Source organism: Babylonia areolata, chromosome 25 (assembly GCF_041734735.1).
Source record: "Babylonia areolata isolate BAREFJ2019XMU chromosome 25, ASM4173473v1, whole genome shotgun sequence".
Lineage (NCBI taxonomy): Eukaryota > Metazoa > Mollusca > Gastropoda > Neogastropoda > Buccinidae > Babylonia > Babylonia areolata.
Window position 1 is genome coordinate 34,347,221 of NC_134900.1, and position 24,226 is coordinate 34,371,446.

Here is a 24,226-nt window from a genome sequence, read left to right on the forward strand (position 1 = left end):
CTGTGTGTGTGTGTGTGTGTGTGTGTGAGTGTGTTTTGGTACTTCTATGTGTTTGCGTGTGCGTATGTGTGTGGGGGAAGCGGGAGGTTTGCTCATGTGCGTGTGTTTGGGTACATCTGTCATACTGTTGTGTGCTAGCCACTCTTGCTCATGTGCGTGTGTTTGGGTACATATGTCATACTGTTGTGTACTAGCCACTCTTGTGTTATTCCCCCATTAGTTGCACAGACATGTTATCTGCACAGGTATCCATTACTCTGTATACATGTGTACTTGTTTCTATATGGGCGTGCGCACACACACGCACACACACACACACACACACACACACACACACAACCTGAGTTCTACAGTATCAGTATCAGTAGCTCAAGGAGGTGTCACTGCGCTCTGTCAAATCCATATACGCTACACCACATACGCCAAGCAGATGCCTGACCAGCAGTGTAACCCAACGCGCTTAGCCAGGCCTTGAAAAAAATAAAAGTAAATAAATAAATAAAATAACAAAAAACTAAAATAATAAAATAAAATAAATAAATAAAATAAATAAATAAAAAATAATAGATAAATACATAAAAATACACACAGGCACGAATGAACTCAGACAGACCTTTAACCCTTTGACTGCTTCTTCTTCTTCTGCGTTCGTGGGCTGCAACTCCCACGTTCACTCGTATGTACACGAGTGGGCTTTTACGTGTATGACCGTTTTTACCCCGCCATGTAGGCAGCCATACTCCGTTTTCGGGGGCGTGCATGCTGGGTATGTTCTTGTTTCCATAACCCACCGAACGCTGACATGGATTACAGGATCTTTAACGTGCGTATTTGATCTTCTGCTTGCGTCTACACATGAAGGGGGTTCAGGCACTAGCAGGTCTGCACATATGTTGACCTGGGAGATCGTAAAAATCTCCACCCTTTACCCACCAGGCGCCGTTACTGAGATTCGAACCCGGGACCCTCAGATTGAAAGTCCAGCGCTTTAACCACTCGGCTGTTGCGCCCGTCCCTTTGACTGCTGAACCTTGGTGAAATGAGATGAGTGTGGTGTGAGTTTGAAATGCAGTCACCGCTGTTTGTGTCGTTACCAACGGTGTCATTGATTTTGCTGACGGAGCAAAAGTAAAGCAACCCCAAGCGGAAGAAGTCCAATATTATATTAAAAAAATTGCGTCAAATTCTTTTTTGCTCAAGCGCACTCAGCAGCACCGAGAATATTTTTACGCACCTTGTGTGCATGCTCTCACAAGCACATGCAGTCCACCCAAAACACTCACATACTGATGCATGCATGCATGCACACCAAGTAAACATGAAAGCGTACTCCAATTCCCTGCTGTAAAGGTGACTACAGTTTCAGTCTCCTAGGGGATCCGGCCATTGTCCATTTGCCGAATGTGACTGATTTCAGTCTCTGTGGGTGGGGATTATTAGACCATTGCCCTGTTGCTCTGTTTGACTGATTTCAGTCTCCTTGGATATAGGGATTTGGCCATTGTTCCTTTGCGCTGTGTGACTGATTTCAATCTCTTTGGGGATCTGGCTATTGTCCATTTGCGCTATGTGACTGTTTTCAATCTCTTTAGGGATCTGGCTATTGTCCATTTGCGCTCTGTGACTGATTTCAATCTCTTTCGGGATCTGGCTGCTGTCCATTTGTCCTCTGTGACTGATTTCAATCTCTTTAAGGATCTGGCTATTGTCCATTTGCGCTGTGTGACTGATTTCAATCTCTTTCAGGATCTGGCTATTGTCCATTTGCGCTGTGTGACTGATTTCAATCTCTTTCAGGATCTGGCTATTGTCCATTTGCACCATGTGACTGATTTCAATCTCTTTGGGGATCTGGCTATTTATTGTCCATTTGCGCAATGTGACTGATTTCAGTCTCTTTAAGGATCAGACCTTTGTCCTTTTGCGTACTGTGATTGAGTCAAATTTCCGTTTGTGATTTGGCCATTGTCCATTTGCACTATTTGACCGATTTCATGTGACTGATTTCAGTCTCCTTGGGGATCTGGTCATTGTCTGTTTGTGTTATTTGACTGATCTCATTCATGACACAGCACCATCCTTGTCCTCACTTGTCTCTCAATTGTGACAAAGTGGTGAACATGAAGTGGGTTGAAATGCTGTGATGTCAGGGTTAACTCAAAAATAGTTTACATCTGAGCTTTGGCCTATGTCCCTAAATTATCTGAAGAGATCTGAGGTTGGTTGTTCAATTTAACTGATAGCCTTGCACACAGGGAAAAGAGAGAGAAAAAAATGGTGGCACTGCACCATGGAAACTCACTCTCCCACTAGGGAGAGCTGCCCAAATTCAACACTGAGAAATCTGTAGTCACAAACAGTAATGCAATATAAGACAATAATACAATATATTTGCACAAGGTGGTTATGTTAATGAGTTTCAGTAACAGTTTCAGTTTCTCAAGGAGGTGTCACTGCATTCAGACAAATCCATACACACACACACACACACACACACACACACACACACACACACACACACACACAACACCACATCTGCTAGGCAGATGCCTGACCAGTTAGACTGCTAACAAATACAAATGAAATAACAACTCAAGAGCTGGCATGATCAAACACAACATGTACTCAGTGTAAATAGAATCATGTGTTACGGGTGTTAACTAACGACCATGTCCAGGACATCCAAGACCTGGGGGAGATCGGCATGGTGACAGGCTTCCAGCCGGTGTTCTTCGTGAGGGTGCCTCCCCCCGGCTCACGCACCATCGACACGGACCCACCTGACGGCTGCCCAGAGTCCCTGCAGCAGCAGCAGACCACGCCCCCTTCCTCTCACCCTCCCTCCAGGTCCACATCCACTTCCACCGACACCACCACCACCGAGCAAGACAGTGCAACCTCCTCCTCTACAACCCCGATCACCACCACAACTTCTGACCTTTCACCCTCCGCCGCTGACCTCCACGCACAGCTGGGTCGGCTGGGGTACCTGCCAGGCGCCGAACGGGACGCACAGTACCGCCGGGCCAAGCTCACCCGGGACTACCTGCACGTGGAGAACATGTTCGTGGAGCGCTTCAATGAGTTCATGCCGCGCTTCGCCCGCTTCGTGCGGCAGACGTGCCAGAGCTACCTGGTGAACGCGGCCACCGTGCTCAACAACTCGCACACGCGCTGCCTCAAGATGTTCATCCTGTCGGCCTTCGACATGGCGCGGGACATGCTCATCACGCCCAAGAAGCTGGAGTTTGCGCGGGAGAAGGAGGACGAGCTGTACCGGTCGCTGCTGGCCATCGCTGTGTCCAAGATCAACGACATCAAGAACATCATCTCCGACACCATCCGCGACATCTCTGAGGACGTGAAGGAAGATGCGGCCGGTTTTGAGCTCAACACTCATGGTGAGTTCTGCGCCGTCTTCTCTGTGATTTTTCTTTCTTTCTTTTTTTTTTCTTTTTTTTCTTTTTTTTTTTTTTTTGAGTATGTTTCACTTTGTGTAATGCACCATTAACAAGCAGAGTTTTATACTTTGGAGGTGGTTGTTGTTTGGAGGTTTTTTGTTTGAGTTTTATGTTTTGTAGGTTTTTGTTTGCTTGTTTGTGTAATGCACCATTAACAAGCAGAGCTTTATGTTTTGTAGCCTTTTTTTGTTTGTTTGTTTGTTTGTGTAATGCTCCATTAGCAAGAAAAATGTAATGCTTTGTAGATGTTTTTTTTGTGTGTGTTTTTTTGTTTGTTTGTGTAATGTACCATTAGCAAGAAAAGTGTAATGCTTTGTAGAGGGTTTTTTTTTTGTGGTTTTATTTGTTGTTTTAGGGGGGTGATGGGGTTGGGGGGTTGTGTTGGTGTGAAATGATGGCACTGTAGCAGAATCAGGTATTGAACATTTGTATTTGTATTTCTTTTTTATCACATCAGATTTCTCTGTGTGAAATTCGGCTGCTCTCTCCCCAGGGAGAGCGTGTCGCTACACTACAGCGCCACCCATTTTTTTGTATTTTTTCCTGCGTGCAGTTTTATTTGTTTTTCCTATCGTAGTGGATTTTTCTACAGAATTTTGCCAGGAACAACCCTTTCGTTGCCGTGGGTTCTTTTACGTGCGCTAAATGCATGCTGCACACAAGACCTCGGTTTATCGTCTCATCCGAATGACTAGCGTCCAGACCACCACTCAAGGTCTAGTGGAGGGGGAGAAAATATTGGCGGCTGAACCGTGATTCGAACCAGCGCACTCAGATTCTCTCGCTTCCAAGGCGGACGCGTTACCTCTAGGCCATCACTCCACTAATGAACATCTGATCCAGTGTTTACCTGCGATTGGGGTTTTCAGTGTTTTGGAATGTTGTTGTGTTCTTTGGAAAGGCACTTTTCTCCGATTTTCCTGCATTCCACCCAGGTTTGTTTTTTGTTTTGTTTTTTTTTTTTTTTTGGGGGGGGTTGTTGTTCCCTGATAACCTCTGTCATTCTGATTCCCTCGTATCTTTTAAATCTCGTCTCAAAACTCACCTTTTCCCTCAGCAATAAGTTCAGTTGTGGCAGGTCCACTTCCTTTGCGTTAGCTGTGCTTGACTATGTGTGTATACATATGTATGTGTACATAACTACATGCATGTATATGAATGTGTATTGTGTGTGCGTGTGCGTGTGTTTTTGTAAGTTTGTGCCTGCCTATGTGTGCGTATGTGTTAGATACACATGTATGTTAAAATGTATGTATGCGGCGTGTGTGTGTGTGTGTGTGTGTGTGTGTGTGCGTGTGTGTGTGTGTGTGTGTGTAGTCACATTTTGGTGTGTGTATGTAACATAGATAAGATGTTTTATGTTAACAAAAGCGTTTTTGTAAAGCACCTAGAGCAGATTTCTGGATAGTGTGCTATATAAGTATCCATTATTATTATTATTATTGTTTTTTTTGCTGCCCCATCATCTGCACCGTTTCAGTGGCATTACTCCCACGCCGCTCATTTAGATTCCCCCATACACGGCCACACCCGGGTTCGTCCGTCGCAGTTCCAGCATCGTCAGTCCACAGAGAACCATCGATGTTAAGTCACCAGGAGGCCACACGCCAGAGGAGACCCTGCACTGCTGCTGAGTCACTTCAGTGGTGTTCATTGGTGCAGTTCTGATTTAACGTAGTTAGGACACCACCTACTGAGCCCCCTACTAACAACAACAATGGGTTAATCGTGGAGCCAGCCTGAGTGAGCGTCCCACCAGAGTGGAGACTGCCACCACGTCGCTCAAACAACAGCCCCCCATGAATCTGCCGACACTGAAGACATTGACAGGACTCATCCCAAGCACAGAAGTGGAGGGGTATCATACGAAACTGAGGTCACCATGAGAGCAGGTCATGATAGGCCACAGACTTTGAGACTGTTTTGTCTATATTAATGATGATGGAGGAGGAGGAGGAGGATGACGATGTTGCTGTGGAGGTCCATTTTGGTTTGGGACTGCATGACAAAGCTGTACTCTACACTTCCTGTCATAATGATATCCCGGTGTTAACCAGGCCCGAGAGATACAGACACTTGCAGTGTTTGTCAAGTAATTAGAGCAGCACACCCAAAGACGCATCCTTGAAGTGGATGATACTTGACTGTGTGGTGTCTCTCCATTTAAGCCCACAGCACACTCAACTCTGGGTAGGAGCCGGCCACGGGCCGAAAAACCCACCTCCGCTGGGATTCGAACCCGCGTCCTCCCAGCCGTCAGTCCGCAACGCTAACCACCTCGCCAGTTTTGAATGGGTACCTGACTTTGGTTGGGGAAGGTTGAAATGATGGAAGGAGAGGATTGGGCCACGCCTTCCAGTGCTGAGCCCAAGATACAGGGAATATGAATTCACTGTCATTATTTTTTTCTCTTTTTTTTAAGGTTTTTTTTAAGGTTTTTTTTGTTTTTTTTCTCAAGGCCTGACTAAGTACGTTGGGTTACGCTGCTGGTCAGCCATCTGCTTGGCAGGTGTGGTGTAGCATATATGGATTTGACCGAATGCAATGATGTCTCCTTGAGCTACTGATACTTGATACTGATACTGTCCTGATGCCTGTAAAAAGTTTTGGAGTCTTTGACCTTTTTTATTTTGATTTTTTTATGTTTGAGTTTGTGTAATATTCCAGAACAGATTTTTATGTTGTTGGTAGTTTTTGTTTTTTGTTGTTGTTTTTTTGTTTTTTTTTGTTTTTTTTTTTTTTTTTTAAATGTAGTGGGTTTCCATTGTGAAATTTGTATGTAATTTTCCGGTGGCTCATTTTATCTTCCAGTGCCAGGTGAGTTTTAGTTTTGTCTTTCGATGGTGATTTGATCTTGTTTTTCCAGCTTTTTGTTTGTTTGTTTGTTTGTTTTTTTGTTTTGTTTGTTTGTTTGTTTTGTTTGTTTGTTTTTTGCTTTGTTTTCTTTCAAACAAATAACAGGCTGTACAGAAAGCAAGCCAACATGGCTGTGTGCTGAAGGGAAGAGTGTTGACAGATTTGTTTTCCTTCTGCCAAAACACATTGATGCATTGACAGATCATGTTTTGACAGATTTTCCTGACGTTGAGAAATATCGTCTCACACTTGAATGGAAATAATATTACCCAGTTAGTTCAAATCATTATTCCATTTCAGGTAGGAGGATTTTTTTTTAAATGAATAAGTAAATAAATGAATGAAATAGATAAAGAAAGAAAGAAAGAAAGTTTCAGTTTCAGTAGCTCAAGGAGGCGTCACTGCGTTCGGACAAATCGATATACGCTACACCACATCTGCCAAGCAGATGCCTGACCAGCAGCGTAACCCAACGCACTTAGTCAGGCCTTGAGAAAAAAAAAAGGGAAGAAAGGTGAATAAATAATAGATAAGCTTACATAAATAAATAAATAAATAAATAATAATTATAATATAAAAAAAAAAAAGAAAGAAAAGAAAAACAATTCTTCATACCTTGATTAGTTATTCCTAACATGCAGGGCAGTTCCATTTGGAAAATGACAGGTGCATGCTTTATGCCTTTCAGCTGTTTGCTTCGTTCGTCGGTGGGGTTCAGTCAGTTTGTAGGTGAAGACATGATATCTCGCTCTCCGCCATCAGCCTCAAAACACTCCACAGTCTGCTGTAACTTTTGTTTTGTCTCTCTGTGTGTCTGGACCTGGCACTTGGAATGATCTCCCCCTTCTTTTCGTTTCGTTTTGTCCAGTACCCGCAGACAGCTCTTTCATGTCTGGCCGTTAAAACCTGCTTCTTTCCAAAACAGCCCCCCCCCCCCCCACCCCCCCCCCCCCCACTCCCCCTCTCACAACCCCCCTTTCCTTAATTCTATCCTTAGTTTTCTCAAAGCTTCTATAAATTTGTGTTTTGTACTTTATCTCTGGTTCAAAATTCTGCATGCATGTGAAAGTTACATGTGAAAGCTCTTTGATTTGTTTCCGCACAAGATTTAGGGCTATATAAGTGTATTTATTGTTATCTTTTTAGCACCATTATCTTTTCTTTCTTTTTTTTCTTTTTTTTCTTTTTTTTTTAAAGTTCCAAACAAGCTTTAGTTACAGTTTCAGTTTTTCAAGGAGGTGTCATTGGATCTGGCAAACCATTTATGCTACACCTCATCTGCTAGGCAGATTCCTGACAGCAGCAGAACACAGTATGCTAGTCAGGCCTTGAGTGCATGCATGTATTTGTGTGTACCTATCAGAATGGATTTCTTCCACAGAATTTTGCCAGAGGACACATTTTTGTTGCCATGGGTTGTTGTTGGTTTTTTTTTTTTGTTTTTTGTTTTGTTTTTGCAGTGTGCCAAGTGCGTACTGCACATGGACCCTTCATTTTTTATCATCTCATCCAAATGACTAAACGCTCAATTTGATTTTCCAGTCCAACATGGGGAGAAAGGGCAAGAGAGGGAACCAAACCCACACCCTCACAGACACTGTAGTGACAGATAAGCGACGGGTGCAATAGCTGATTGGTTAAGGCATTGGACTTTCAATCTTAGGGTCTTGGGTTCGAATCTTGGTAACGGCACCTGGTGGGTAAAGGGTGGAGAATTTTCCGATCTCCTAGGTCAAGGTATGTGCAGACCTGCTTGTGCCTGAACCCACTTCATGTGTATTTTTATGCAAGCAGAAGATCAAATGCACAGGTTAAAGATCCTGTAATCCATGTCAGCATTCGGTGGGTTATGGAAACAAGAACATACCCAGCATGCATACCCCCGAAAACGGAGTTTGGCTGCCTACATGTGGGGGTAAAAACGATCATGCACGTAAAAGCCCACTCATGTACATTCAAGTGAAAGTGGGAGTTGCAGCCCATGAATGAAGAAGAAGCAGAAGAATCCATGGTCATCACCGAGCGACGGAGGCCTGTGATGGTATGTTATTATTGTCCAATACAGGTATCCAGACAACAGGACGGCGACTGTCATCGCGCGAAGTGAAGGAGTGCACTGCAAAGATCCAGGAGATGGTGCTGTCACGCCTCAACAGTCATGTCGCTGGCAAGCTGCTCAGCTCTGTCAACATCCTGCGTGATTCCTATACAGGTCAGTTGACAGTCTGCATGATTCCTGTACAGGTGAGTCTACAGTCTGCATGATTCCTGTACAGCTCTGTCAACATCCTGCGTGATTCCTGTACAGGTCAGTCAACAGTGCATGATTTTTGTACGGGTCAGTCAACAGTCTGCGTGATTTCTATGCAGGTCAGTCAACATTCTACATGATTCCTAAAGGGTCTGTCAACATTCTGCATAATTCCTGTACAGAGCAGTCAGCACTTTCGACATGGATGTGTTCCTAGTTTGGAACACAGCAAGTGACATTTAAGTTTTATGAACAATGTTTTTTTAAACGTTTGTCTTGATAAAATAGAATTTAAAAAAAAAAAAAAGAAAATCAGCTAGTAACCTCAGGCTAATATAATAAAGATAAGTTCATGTCAAGAAGCATGTGAAGTTATTGTGCCTGGCCCTCCATTAACATGTCACATTTTACATATGTTATTTCTGCCAGACCACTACAGCTCTCTTTCACATTAGTGGATTGTTGTTAATTCCTGTACAGGTCAGTCAACAGTCTCTATGATTCCTGTACAGATCAGTCAACAGTCTGTGTGATTTCTGTGCAGGTCAGTTTTATGAACATTTTTTTTTTTAATGTTTGTCTTCTTAAAATAGAGTTTTTAAAAAAAAGAAAGAAAATCAGCCAGTAACCTCAGGCTAATACAATAAAGATAAGTTCATGTCAAGAAGCGTGTGAAGTTACTGTGCCTATTAACTTGTCACATTTCACATATGTTATTTCTGCTCTCGTTCACATCAGTGGACTGATGTTGATTTGCATAGAACGCCTGCAGGGTTCATCTGCCATCCTGGTGTGACACAGTAATCTGCTGTAGCATATTCATTGCGTCACATCTTCTTGTGGCGTGGGAAACGTAAGGAGAGCATCATCCTTTTGATCCCACTTTTAACTTCCCCAGTCCATTCTAAAAAAAGCAGAGGGGTTGAATTTGTGCACCAATATCCACAGACATGGATGCGTGACATGTATATATATGATAGTCAGTCGTGTCCGACAATGACCATCAGAACAGCAGAGGAGGCAACTGCTGTTCCGACTATTTGGGCTAGAATTTGATTATAGTGGAGAGTGTCTTGCTCAAGTTACATCCCCACTCTCTCAGCCAGGAGGGTTTTAGGACAGTCGGCGTTGAGGGTCCCGGGTTTGAATCACGGTGATGGCGCCTGGTGGGTAAAGGGTGGAGATTTTTACGATCTCCCAGGTCAACATATGTGCAGACCTGCTAGTGCCTGAACCCCCTTCGTGTGTAGACGCAAGCAGAAGATCAAATACGCACGTTAAAGATCCTGTAATCCATGTCAGCGTTCGGTGGGTTATGGAAACAAGAACATACCCAGCATGCACGCCCCCCGAAAACGGAGTATGGCTGCCTACATGGCGGGGTAAAAACGGTCATATACGTAAAAGCCCACTCGCGTATATACGAGTGAACGTGGGAGTTGAAGCCCACGAACGCAGAAGAAGAAGAAGAAGATGTGTTTCATTTATGATTTGTTAAAGGCAGTTTCTATGAAGCATGCATCCTCTGATGACAAAGCTCATTTCCATATCAACAGTTAAGAATTGTGACATTCTGATGGCCATTGATTGGAGGTCATGTGAACATCAGATGATAACCTCTATTAAACCGTCTCTCTCTCTCTCTCTCTCTCTCTCTCTCTCTCTCTCTCTCTCTCTCTCTCCCACACACACACTCAACTACTCTGCCGTGTGTACATGTCTTTGTTAATGTAAGCATCGAATGATTTTTGATCATCTCTGTCTTCTCTCTCTGTCTCCCTCACACTCAGCCACACTGCTGTGTGTGCATTTTCTTGTTAACATAGGTTTAATGGTTTTTGATCATATCTGTTTTATCCCTCTCTGTCTCTCTCTCACACTCATCCACACTATTGTATGTACTTGTCCATGTTGACATAAGCATCGGATGAACTTTTTATCATCACTGTCTTCTCTCTCTCTCTCTCTCTCTCTCTCTCTCTCTCTCTCTCTCTCTCTCTCTCTCTCTCTCTCTCTCCCACACACACACACTCAACTACTCTGCCGTGTGTACATGTCTTTGTTAATATAAGTATCGAATGATTTTTGATCATCTCTGTCTTATCTCTCTGTCTCCCTCACACTCAGCCACACTGCTGTGTGTGCATTTTCTTGTTAACATAGGTTTAATGGTTTTTGATCATATCTGTTTTATCCCTCTGTCTCTCTCTCACACTCATCCACACTATTGTATGTACTTGTCCATGTTGACATAAGCATCGGATGAACTTTTTATCATCACTGTCTTCTCTCTCTCTCTCTCTCTCTCTCTCTCTCTCTCTCTCTCTCTCTGTCTGTCTGTCTCTCTCTCTCTCTCTCTCTCTCTCTCTCTCTCTCTCTCTCTCTCTCTCTCTCTCTCTCTCTCTCTCTCTCTCTCTGTGTTTGTTCTGTATATAATGATTTACGGACAAAATTTCTTCAAGATTGTTTAAACATGTCTCTTAGTTCACTTCTCCGATCAAACAACAAGCAGAGAAATGTATCACAATTTATTTTCCATGCGATCAAAAGGAGAAATCATATACTCAGACCTAATTAAGTAGAATTAATGTCAAGTCCATGAATATTATGATATTGTGTCATCTATTCAAGTGTTATAATACCCCTTCCCATGCCCACCCCCAGTCCCCTGGTTTCTGAATTGTGGTCCATGGCCAAAGTTCATTAAAACAGTTTCGTTCGTTCGTTCTCTCTCTCTCTCTCTCTCTCTCTCTGTCTCACATACATACACATTCATCCACACTATTGTATGTACATTTCCTTGTTGATCAAGGCATGGGATGATTCTTGATCATCTTTGTCTTGTCTCTCTCTCTCTCTCACTCACATTTATCCACACTGATGAGTATACTCGTCCATGTAATTCCGTGCTTGCTGTGCTTGATGTTTTTGACTTTTTGCATTCATTATCAGTTGTTTCGCTTGTCAGTTTAACGACTTCTCTTTTACGAAGCACTTTAAGTAATTTCCTGTAACTGTATTTAGAGTTGTTTTGTTGTTGTTGTTGTTTTTCTTCCAAATTTCACCCACATTTTTACCCTGATTTGCCCAGTTTCTCCCAACCCTCCATTCATCCACATCTCCCACCCCTTCTAACCAATAATACTCAGATGTATTCATAAATACTTTAACAAAATGTCTTCAATCACCGATATGTGTGACGGGACATTAAACAAAATTCCTCCTCCTCCTCCGTGCTTGCAGCAGACCATGATAGTAAGGAACCTGTGTGATGGAACGATAAAGACTTTCTGCTATTGCGTCCTCAAAATGTTGACTTCTCGCAGAGTTTACTTCAATGTATTTTTGACAATTTTAAGATGGTAAATGATATTTCAGGATGTTTACTAATATATTGCAGAAGATTTGTTGCACAGTCCAGTAGGATGTTTGATATAGTGGAGTGGTGGCCTAGAGGTAACGCGTCCGCCTAGGGAGCGAGAGAATCTGAGCGTGCTGGTTTGAATCACAGCTCAGCCGCCGATATTTTCTTCCCCTCCACTAGACCTTGAGTGGTGGTCTGGACGCTAGTCATTCGGATGAGACGATAAACTGAGGTCCCGTGTGCAGCACACACTTAGCGCACGTAAAAGAACCCACGGCAACAAAAGGGTTGTTCCTGGCAAAATTCTGTAGAAAAATCCACGTCAATAGGAAAAACAAATAAAACTGCACGCAGGAAAAATACCAAAAAAAATGGGTGGCGCTGTAGTATAGCGACGCGCTCTCCCTGGGGAGAGCAGCCCGAATTTCACACAGAGAAATCTGTTGTGATAAAAAGAAATACAAAAAATACAACAACAAAAAAATAGTTGTTTGATGTTAGCTCTTTTTTTTCCTGTCTTCTCTCCTCATTTGGTCATGTCTCATGTTTTTCTACTTTATTCTTTCTCCCTCTGTGTCTCTCTCTCTCTCTCTCTCTCTCTCTCTCTCTCTCTCTCTCTCTCTCTCTGTCTCTCTCTCTCTAGCTGTCACACACACACATGCTCACACACACACACACATACACACACACACACACACAAACACACACACACACACACACACACACACACACACACACACACACACACACACACACACACACACACACACACACACACAAATGTGTGGTGTAACATGCTTCTGTTCCTTAACCTTCGCCCCACTCCCTTGTCCCATCCCTCTCCCTGTTTTTGTCGTCCTACATCAAAGTGCAGAGAAATAAAATTGAGAACTACTGCAACCTTTACTGTCCTACCTGGACTTTTCTGCTCTACCTGGACTGGACGCTTCTGTCTTACCTGTTGACAGGCATTCTGACAAGATGCTTGGAGAGTCTAGAGGGACAAGCAGACTCCCCTGAAGAGGCCAAAACAACGGATGCTCTGAAACAGGTTTGTAGTGGGCAAGGATCGAAATTTGGATGAGGAGGACATAGATTCAGATCTCAGTGTGTGTGTGTGTGTGTGTGTGTACTATGTTAATATCAACAATAATTAATTCATAGAGCACCTTTTCATGTAAAACATGCCATATTGTGCTGCACAATGTGAAAATCTTTACTTAAATACCAAAATGACAATTTATATTAAAAAAGCCAAAAAAACAAAACAAAAAAAAAAACATGCTCTCTGTCCAGCCAAACACTGACGGTAATTTATGTACATACACACACACAAAAAATCAATGAGCACAATATGACACTCAACGTGCATGTCACACATCACAATACCTGAATGATGCATTGATATGATGATTAAGTATCAATACTTAACACCAACATCGCAACAGTTGATGCATTGATATGATGATTAAGTATCAATACTTAACACCAACATCGCAACAGTTAATTAAAACCAAACAAGTACGTGAAATGTTAATATGATTAAAACCAAACAAGTGCACGAAATGTTCATAGGAGCGTCTAATAAATACAAGCCCAGATGCCTTTGTTTTGCATAGAGAAGTGGATGAAGTGGGGTTTTTTTTTGTTTTGTTTTGTTTTGTTTTTTTTACTTTTAACTCATTTAGTCCTGCACCCACACATTGCTATGGCATAAGAAGTTGTCACATTTTAATAGTTTTCATGTTTCTACATGTGTATAAACTGCAAGGAAAGGGAATTAACTTCAACATTATTTCTAAATGCACCCACACTTAAATTGGAGGAAAAACAGTATGTTTTGTGCAGTTTTTCTGAATCAGTTATAGCATTGAAGTCTGACAAGGCTGTAAACTCCTCAGGGTTGAATGGGTTAACCCGTAAAACTGATTAAAACTGCATCCCTTCCCTGCATCCTCTTTGTCTTCGGTTTTCTCAAGTTTAGAGTTATGATGATGGAGTCTCCCATCGGACCGACGGATGAGTAGGCAGGCAGGCTTATCTGTCGGTGTGTGTCCTCATATGGGAGAAGAGGCTGATTCTGGATGCGCAGCACTGCCCACACTGTTCTATGTCAAATTCTGGGGAATCTAAAGGGATAGAAATGAGAGCTAGTAAAAGTGACCAGTGTCCTCAGTCAAACAAATTAAAGATATATTAATATATTTGCTAAAACACCATATGGCTTGTGTGTATATGTGTATGATTGTGTGTGTGTGTGTGCAGATTCTAAACGCTGCTTACCAGGTTGAGATCACTGTACGGTCCAGCTCTTCCTTCATCAAGAGTCTTCTGGAAAAGATGAAACAGGTATACGTCATTATCATCCACAATGAATGTATGTGCATGGGTAGAGGGCATGGGAGGTGTGTGTGTGTGTGTGTGTGTGTGTGGGGGGGGGGGGGGGGGGGGGTTATGATTATATTTTAAATGAAAAGATGAGAGAGAGATCACATCAGCCCATCATCTGGAAACATGACTCTGCTGACTGGGACATGTATTGAGGCTCCCCAGCAAAAAGAACAGCATGTCAAAGCATTGTACACATGGAGAAAGAAAAAAAAGGGACAGCCCGAGGTGAAGGGGCAGTAAGCAGTAAAGGGAGACGACCACATGCTTGTCAACAGATGATGGGGTGACATCAGCAAAATGGCTGAGGACCGTGGACTATGGAGTGCCTTGATGACCTCGAGTTTGGAGTATGAGGGAGAATCTAAATTTCAGTCACTTCTTTCTGAACTTGATTTTGAATTTTACTTGAATGGAGCGAGATGTGAGGGAATTGGCCTTTTTTGACTCACTTGTGTAAACAAAGTGAGTCTATGTTTTAACCCGGTGTTCGGTTGTCTGTGTGTGTGTGTCTGTGTGTGTGTGTCCGTGTGCCCGTGTGTCTGTGTGTCCGTGGTAAACTTTAACATTGACATTTTCTCTGCAAATACTTTGTCAGTTGACACCAAATTTGGCATAAAAATAGGAAAAATTCAGTTCTTTCCAGTCATCTTGTTTAAAACAATATTGCACCTCTGGGATGGGTACAAAAAAATAAAAAATGAAGCCTGATTATATGCAAACTGCATTTACTGTTATATTTATATTTTTTGTATTCTCTAAACTTGGCACTTTGACCTCTTATTCTGAAACAACAAGAGGAGTCATTATTATCAATTTTTGTTCAAACAGGGACTTCTTTTGCTAAGCATGGAATTTTTATTTATTTTACAAACGTTTTGGTGCAGATAGTAAAAAAGGAAATTACTCTGTGATTAATGCTAGGGGACTTAATTTATCACAAGTGAGTCTTGAAGGCCTTGCCTCTCTTGTTACACATTGTTTTGATTAACCTTTTGAATTTTATTTTGGTTTCTTTTTGGTATTGAGAAAGAACCGATTGGTATTCAGACCTTTAACTCACTCCATGCCAAGAGTTTTTGCCCTTGCCAATCCCTGAAAACCCAGGGTTTGTATAGGATGGGGAAAAAATTGTAAAAAAAGCAAATAAACACCCAGACAATTGATATTTAGTATATGTATGCAAGGAATGTTGTTCCATATGTGTGCAGAAAATCAAAGTATTTACTCACCATCTTGATGTTGATCACGGTATCCATATTTTGTGTATTTTTTAGCATTTTTGCACCCATCAGAAAGGTACACCAAAATGTTCCACATCACATTCTAACACTATTTGAGGAACTGAAGACCTAGTGCATGCAATGAAGTATGAACAGGTGGTGAAGAAAGTTGAAATTCACACATACAAAAAAAATATTGTCTCTACATAATGAAAATCAAAGAACGAAGAAAAAAACTCCACCGGCTGGGTGTTGACTGGCCAGTCAGCTGACAAACCTGGTATGCCAGTGAAGGGATGTGCAAGAGGGAAAAAGGAAAAATTGTCAGTCCAATCACTGGTGAAAACACTTGCAAAATTGTCCGTTTCCTCAGTGGTTTCGTCGTCTGTGTCTGTCTCATCTGCTGGCACATGTTCCTCACTTTCCTCTCCATTGTAAACACTCTCTTCAGCGGCCGAATCTATTTCTAGTTCATCGGGATCTGGTTCAAATTCACTGTCCGAAGAATCAACATTATCTCCTTCGACATCAGAGCCTTCAGTTTGGATCATTTCCAAAGCATCTTCGACGCTGAGTAACATTTCACCTCTCCGACCGTGTCGAACACTTCGCCGTGACGCCATCTTGTCAAACAACTTACAAAGCTGACAGGGGGCACGCTTTGTTATCAACTGCGGTTGAGCTTATCGCGACACACACGTAGCGTGTGTGAATGGAAAGCTGACCAGAGGTGACGTAAGATATCACATCTGCTTTTGATTTTCGCATCCTACGCGTCACTCCGACAGCACGACTTTTTAAAATCCAAGTCCGCATATGCGGACATTGGCATCCAACGCTTTCTCTGACGATGTCCGCATATGCGGACAATGGCAGCGAGTGAGTTAATGGTCCTTTTCGTGGTCAGTTTGGGTTTCAGTAACATGATTTGATTTGATTTGATTTGATTTTGATTCCTGACTCTAGTGTTTCATACAGTAGCTAAGGTATGCGTTCTCTGACGTGTTGTTGACAGCTGTTTTCAGTGTGTTCGCTGACATGTTGTATACAGCTGATGATGTCAGTGTGTTCACTGGTGTGTTGTATACAGCTGATGATGTCATTGTGTTTGCTGACATGTTGTATACAGCTGATGATGTCAGTGTGTTCACTGGTGTGTTGTATACAGCTGATGATGTCATTGTGTTTGCTGACATGTTGTATACAGCTGATGATGTCAGTGTGTTCACTGGTGTGTTGTATACAGCTGATGATGTCATTGTGTTTGCTGACATGTTGTATACAGCTGATGATGTCAGTGTGTTCACTGATGTGTTGTTTACAGCTGATGATGTCAGTATGTTCACTGATGTGTTGTTTACAGCTGATGATAACAATGTGTTCGCTGATGTGTTGTTTACAGCTGATGATGTCAGTGTGTTTGCTGACGTGTTGTTTACAGCTGATGATACTGATGTGTTGTTTACAGCTGATGATATCAGTTTGTTCGCCGACGTGTTGTTTACAGCTGATGATGTCAGTGTGTTCCTGACGTGTTGTTTACAGCTGATGATGTCAGTGTGTTCCTGATGTGTTGTTTACAGCTGATGATGCTGATGTGTTGTTTACAGCTGATGATGTCAGTGTGTTTGCCGACATGTTGTTTACAGCTGATGATGCTGATGTGTTGTTTACAGCTGATGATGTCAGTGTGTTCGCCGACGTGTTGTTTACAGCTGATGATGTCAGTGTGTTCCTGACGTGTTGTTTACAGCTGATGATGCTGATGTGTTGTTTACAGCTGATGATGTCAGTATGTTTGCTGACGTGTTGTTTACAGCTGATGATGTCAGTGTGTTCCTGATGTGTTGTTTACAGCTGATGATTTCAGCGTGTTCCCTGACGTGTCGTTTACACCTGATGATGTCAGTGTGTTTGCCGACGTGTTGTTTACAGCTGATGATGTCCATGCCTTGGAACAGCCCCCCACAGGTGGACGGCGAGTGGAAGAAACGGGTTGCCATGGAGATGCTGTCCAGCCTCAGTGAAGCTCGGTAAGGTGTCCCTGCCTCTTCTTGTTATGTGGGATCAAAGTCATGGCCTGTCATGTGTCAGACTGGACTGAGTGGCGTTGACTTCTTCTTCTGCGTTCACTCGTATGCACACGAGTGGGCTTTTACGTGTATGACCGTTTTTACCCCGCCATGTAGGCAGCCATACTCCGTTTTCGGGGGTGTGCATGCTGGGTATGTTCTTGTTTCCATAACCCACCGAACGCTGACATGGATTACAGGATCTTTAACATGTGTATTTGATCTTCTGCTTGCATATACACACGAAGGGGGGTCAGGCACTAGCAGGTCTGCACATATGTTGACCTGGGAGATCGTAAAAATCTCCACCCTTTACCCACCAGGTGCCGTCACCGTGATTCGAACCCGGGACCCTCAGATTGACAGTCCATTGGCGTTGACAACAGCCTATAACAGTTTAAGCATGTTCATTTATTTTCAAACCTGTCCATGAAGAAATGAAACCAGAAGTTGTGTGTGTGTGTGTGTTTTCAATTGTTCTGCCTCCAAGATTTTTGTAAGTTTTTTTTTTTAAGTCACCTAACATTCAGAATGTGATAGTGTGGTAAGTTTTGACTTGATGAGTTGTCTATGGTGTTGACCCAATAGCAAAACTTGGTAACTATTTTCCCTGGTCAACCAGCTTTAAAGCTAAACACACACACACAGACACACACACACACACACACACACACACACACACACACACACACACAAACATCCACACACACACACACACACACACACACACACACACACACACACACACAAACAATCCCACATGTCCCCCCAACCCTCCACCCCACACACACAACACAACAAAAAAAAACCAAAAAAAAAAAAACATAATAACCCAACACACCAAAAAAAAACCACAAAAAAATCCCCCCCATTTGGTGTCATATACTCTACATGTCAAACTGATGCAAACTAGGCCTATCAGTTTGCTCTGCTTGGCCAAATTTTGCGTGGTTAACAGTGAAAAGACGACCTGTCTTGCCCGGTCCGTTCTTAGCCAATCAGACGCCTCTAAAAGCTATAAGCGCTGAATCATTCCTTTGGCCAAGGCTCTCCACACCATCTTGTCAGGTTTACGCTCTGTCTCATCTTACGCTTTTTTTTGGCTATTAAGCATATTCATTTGGCCTTTTTTTTGCTGCATGCGGCTTGTGTTTATTGTATTCTTACGAAAACCCGTCCTGACGATGCCATGCCACAGGCTAGCTAAGAGCATCGCCGGGCAGATCAAAGACCGACTGAACCGTTCCCACGAGGCCTTTGCAGCGGCCCTGAAGCAGCTGGAAACTCGGCATTGTGGGAGGCTGGACCGCATCGAGGAGCAGCGGCTCAAGCTGCGGAAGGTCCACGCGCCCCGCCTGGCCAAGCTGGCCCTGGAGTCCACGTCTCTCCGCGACAGTGTCATGTACGGTAAGCTGGCAGGTGTCTGTGTTTTTGGTTTTGGGGGGGGGGGGGTTTTATGGGTAACAGGTCTCTCCATGACAGTTTCATGTATGGTAAGCTGGCAGGTGTCTGTGTTTTTTTTTACAGGTAAGCTGGCAGGTGTCTTTTTTTTTTTTTTTTTTTTTTTTTTTTTTTTTTTACAGGTAACAGGTCTCTCCGTGACAGTGTCATGTATGGTAAGCTGGCAGGTGTCTTTGTATGGTAAACTGGCAGGTGTCTGTGGGTTAGGGGTTTTTTTTTACAGGTAACACATCTCTCCATGACAGTGTCATGTATGGTAAGCTGGCAGGTGTCTTTTTTGTCTCTTTTCTTTTTTTTTACAGGTAACAGGTCTGTCCGTGACAGTGTCATGTATGGTAAGCTGACAGGTGTCTGGGGTTTTATTTACAGGTCACAGGTCTCTCCATGACAGTGTCATGTATGGTAAGCTGACAGGTGTTTTCGTATGGTAAGCTGGCAGTGTCTGTGGGATTTTTTACAGGTAACATGTCTCTCTGTGACAGTGTCATGTATGGTAAGCTGGCAGGCGTCTGGGTTTTTTTTTTACAGGTACAGGTCTCTCTGTGACAGTGTCATGTATGGTAAGCTGACAGGTGTCTGTGGGTTTTGTTGGTTTTTTTACAGGTAACACGTCTCTCCATGACAGTGTCATGTATGGTAAGCTGACAGGTGTCTGTTGTTGTTTTTTGTTTATGTTTCTTTTACAAGTAATGCTCTCTCTTTAGGTTGAAAAAAAAGGTTAAATAGGCATCAGAATGGTCCGTGGATCTGCTAATTTCAGGGGATCGGGGGACCGCCGACCGCTGTTTCAGCCGAGGCAGCTAAGGATTCAATTTTTTATGGAGCACTTTAGGTTAAAAAAGGTTAAAGGTTCCACAGGCATGTGTGTCCCCTTACAGGTAACACTCTTCCTTTAGGTTTAAAAAAGTGAGACTGTGATTCAAACTTAGACCCTAATGGACATTTATTGGCAGATAAGCGTCTTCACCATTCTCCCCTTACACACTGGAAAAGGGTATCATTTACGGACATTGCAACAAAACCAAAATGGGAATTTCAGTCACTGTCAACCACACAGACACTCACGTCATTTATAATAAACAGTCACGTCAACAGCAGTGATTATAACGATAGTAACAGTGGATTCTTGCAAAACTGTGAGAATTTCAGTCAGTTTCAACCACACAGACACTCCGTGATGGAGTCTCCCGTCGGACCGACGGATGAGTAGGCAGGCAGGCTTATCTGTCGGTGTGAGTCCTCATATGGGGGAAGAGGCCGATTCTGCATGCGCAGCATGTCCCACAGGTGTTGCAAGGGAAAACGTCTCCAGAAGTTGAGCCCTGCTTCCTTCACTCACGCTTCTCCTTAACAGCTAGCATTCTCTTGTTTTCAAACCTCTTTATGCCACTAGAGCACAGCATCCTCCAGTGAGGGCGGTCAAGGGCATCTGTTTCCCAGGAAGAGATGTCTATGTCACAGGCTTTGAGGTTTGTCTTCAAGGTGTCCTTGAAGTTCTTGCAGGGTCTTCCAAGTTCACAGTGGCCTTTCTTCAGCTTGCCATGCAAAAGCATCTTCGGGATCCTGCTGTCTGTCATGCGGACAACGTGTCCTGTCCATCGTAGCTGGCACTGGATCAGCAGGCACTCACGCCACTTGTAATAAACAATCACGTCAACAGCAGTGATTATAACAGTAGTGACAGTGGATTCTTGCAGAACTGTTAGACCGGCCTGTCTGCCTTCCATGACACACAAGCACAACTGGATGCTTTCTTTTGATATCAGAGCATTAAGAAATCATCACATACATATACATGCATGCACACACACACACACACTCTCACATACACACAGGCCACTTTTCCATATCCCGTTCATGACATCACACCCTCCCACCTACTAATCTTTCCCTACACTGTATTCATTGTCCTAACCTTTGTTATTATTATTGTCATTACTATCTTTTATTTATTTGTTAATTTCTTTGTTATTTATCAGTAGTAGTAGTAGTAGTAGTGGAAATAGTATTTTGATTTTATTTCATCTCCTTTTTTTTCTTTTTTTTTAATCCTTTTATTTACTTGTTATAGTTTTTTTGTTGTTTTTTTGTTTTTTCCTCTAAAGGCCTGACAAAGTACGTTGGGTTACTCTGCTTGTCAGGCATCTGCTTAGCAGATACGGATTTTCCGAACGCTGCAACATCGCCTTGAAGAACTAAACTGAACTGAACTCCTTTCCTACTTTCTACACTTCCCCCCACCCTTCTCCCTCTTCTACTTTTTTTTTTAATTTTTTTTTTTAAATACCACCCTTCATGGAAAGATGTAAAATCAGTGAACAACATCGCTTTCTTTTTCAGGCATGCCCCCGATGGGTCGTGAGATTGGGCGGGGTCAGTACGGAGTTGTCTACTCCTGCGACAGCTGGGCCAGCTACTCCCCTGTGGCCATCAAGTCGGTGGTGCCCCCTGACGAGAAGCACTGGAACGACTTGGCACTGGAGTTCTTCTACACAAAGTGAGCGGGTGAACTGCTGGGTGGTTCCCTCACAGTGGGTGTGGTGAGAGGGGGGGGGTCAGGGTCGATTCAGGGACACAGAGGGTTGATATGCTCACGATCAAGAAGCGAATGTTGTATTACACTTTTGGTCACAACAGTCCCTGAAAACAGAGTATGGCTGCCTACATGGCGGGGTTAAAGACAGTCATACACGTAAAAGCCCACTCCTGGACATACGAGTGAACGTGGGAGTTGCAGCCCATAAACGAAGAAGTCACAACAGATTTCTCAGTGTTTGCAGATTGACTGAGATTTTGCGCTGGTTTGTGCCAGTTTCAGTATCGGTTTCTCAAAGGTGTCACAGCATTCGGACAAATCCATATTTGTATTTGTATTTCTTTTTATCACAACAGATTTCTCTGTGTGAAATTCAGGCTGCTCTCCCCAGGGAGAGCGCGTCACTACACTACAGCATCACCTTTTTTCTTTCTTTTTTTTTTTTCCTGCGTGCAGTTTTATTTGTTTTTCCTATCGAAGGGGATTTTTCTACAGAATTTTGTCAGGAACAACCCTTTTGTTGCCGTGGGTTCTTTTACGTGTGCTAAGTGCATGCTGCACATGGGACCTCGGTTTATCGTCTTATCCGAATGACTAGCATCCAGACCACCACTCAAGGTCTAGTGGAGGGGGAGAAAATATCAGTGGCTGAGCCGTGATTCGAACCAGCGCTCTCAGATTCCCTCGCTTCTAAAGCGGATGCGTTACCCCTAGGCCATCACTCCACATTTGCTACATCACATCTGCTAGGCATCTGCTTAACCAGCAGCATAACCCAGTGGGCTTTGTCAGGCCTTGAGTGCATGCATATATATTTGTGTACCTGGGTTGACAGGCGCAATAGCCGAGTGGTTAAAGCGTTGGACTGTCAATCTGAGGGTCCCGGGTTCGAATCACGGTGACGGCGCCTGGTGGGTAAAGGGTGGAGATTTTTACGATCTCCCAGGTCAACATATGTGCAGACCTGCTAGTGCCTGAACCCCCTTCGTGTGTATATGCAAGCAGAAGATCAAATACGCACGTTAAAGATCCTGTAATCCATGTCAGCGTTCGGTGGGTTATGGAAACAAGAACATACCCAGCATACACACCCCTGAAAATGGAGTATGGCTGCCTACATGGCGGGGTAAAAACGGTCATACACGTAAAAGCCCACTCGTGTGCATACAAGTGAACGCAAAAGAAGAAAAAGAAGTGTACCTGGGTTGATTTCTTCTACAGAATTTGCTAGAGGATAATACTTTTGTTTCTATGGGTTCATTTTTCGTGCGCTGAGTGTGTGCTGCGAGCAGGACCTCGGTTTATCATCTCATCCGAATTACAAGAGCTCAGTTTGGTTTTCCCATCAAATTGGGAGAAAGGGCGAAAGTGGGTATCAAACCCAAGTCCTTATGGACACTGTATCGGGAGATGAGCATCTTAACCATTTTGCCACCTGCTTCCCAACTTGTTCCTACTTTTATTACCTGTACCTGTATGATAGTCAGTCGTGTCCGACTAGGACCATCAGAACAGCAGAGGAGGCAACTGCTGTTCCGACTATCTGGGCTAGGATTTGATTATAGTGGAGAGTGTCTTGCCCATGTACATCCCCACTCTCTCGGCCAAGTGGGTTTTAGGACAGTCGGCATTGGGGATGGTTCCCAAAGGCCAACTAGCCCCCAAGGCTGCAGCACTAAGAGCCAGTGCAATTTTGCCTCCTAGTTTGAGAGTCATAGTCCTTCACAAAAGACTGAGCTGTAAATGATTTCCCATTGCAATGGAGAAACCATTGATCATACAGCCCTCACTTTGCTGGTGGCTCATATGTGAATGTATGTCTCCTCCTCTTCTTCTTCTTCTGCGTTCGTGGGCTGCAACTCCCACGTTCACTCGTATGTACACGAGTGGGCCTTTACGTGTATGACCGTTTTTACCCCGCCATGTAGGCAGCCATACTCCGTTTTCGGGGGTGTGCATGCTGGGTATGTTCTTGTTTCCATAACCCACCGAACGCTGACATGGATTACAGGATCTTTAACATGCGTATTTGATCTTTTGCTTGCATATGCACACGAAGGGGGTTCAGGCACTAGCAGGTCTGCACATATGTTGACCTGGGAGATCGTAAAAATCTCCACCCTTTACCCACCAGGTGCCATCACCGTGATTCGAACCCGGGACCCTCAGATTGACAGTCCAATGCTTTAACCACTCGGCTATTGCGCCCGTCTGAGCGTATGTCAATCTGTGATATAAGCTGAGTGGTATTACAGTGTGTTATTATTACCATCATTAGAATGTTTTGGTCACGATTGTCACTATTATCACAATGCGTTGTTATGACCATCATTATAGAGAATGCATTGACAGTACACCATGCGCACTGTGTGTGCATGAAGGAACATCCCAGAGCACAAGCGCATAGTGGCACTGCGGGGCTCTGTGATTGACTACATGTACGGAGGGGGGATGTCACCGGCCGTTCTTTTGGTGATGGACCGCCTGCAGAAAGATCTCTACACCGCCATCAAACAGGGGCTGGACTGGTACCACAGGTAGCCACTAGATAATGATAATATTGATAATAATAATCATCATAGTAATAACAATGTGTGTGTGTGTGTGTGCATTT

The 24,226-nt window shown here is 43.4% G+C and overlaps 1 protein-coding gene across 2 annotated transcripts in view; it reads left to right on the top strand.

Moving 5' to 3' along the window:
• Positions 1–24,226, top strand: part of LOC143299524 (dual serine/threonine and tyrosine protein kinase-like) — a 40,752-nt gene that overhangs the window by 10,733 nt on the left and 5,793 nt on the right. For both annotated transcript variants that reach the window (XM_076612790.1, XM_076612792.1), the window contains 8 exons: positions 2,678–3,401; positions 8,383–8,529; positions 12,901–12,983; positions 14,198–14,281; positions 17,479–17,576; positions 18,814–19,022; positions 21,417–21,573; positions 23,994–24,149. In XM_076612790.1, coding sequence (XP_076468905.1) covers positions 2,678–3,401; positions 8,383–8,529; positions 12,901–12,983; positions 14,198–14,281; positions 17,479–17,576; positions 18,814–19,022; positions 21,417–21,573; positions 23,994–24,149 — 1,658 coding nt within the window. The remainder of the gene's footprint in view (positions 1–2,677; positions 3,402–8,382; positions 8,530–12,900; positions 12,984–14,197; positions 14,282–17,478; positions 17,577–18,813; positions 19,023–21,416; positions 21,574–23,993; positions 24,150–24,226) is intronic.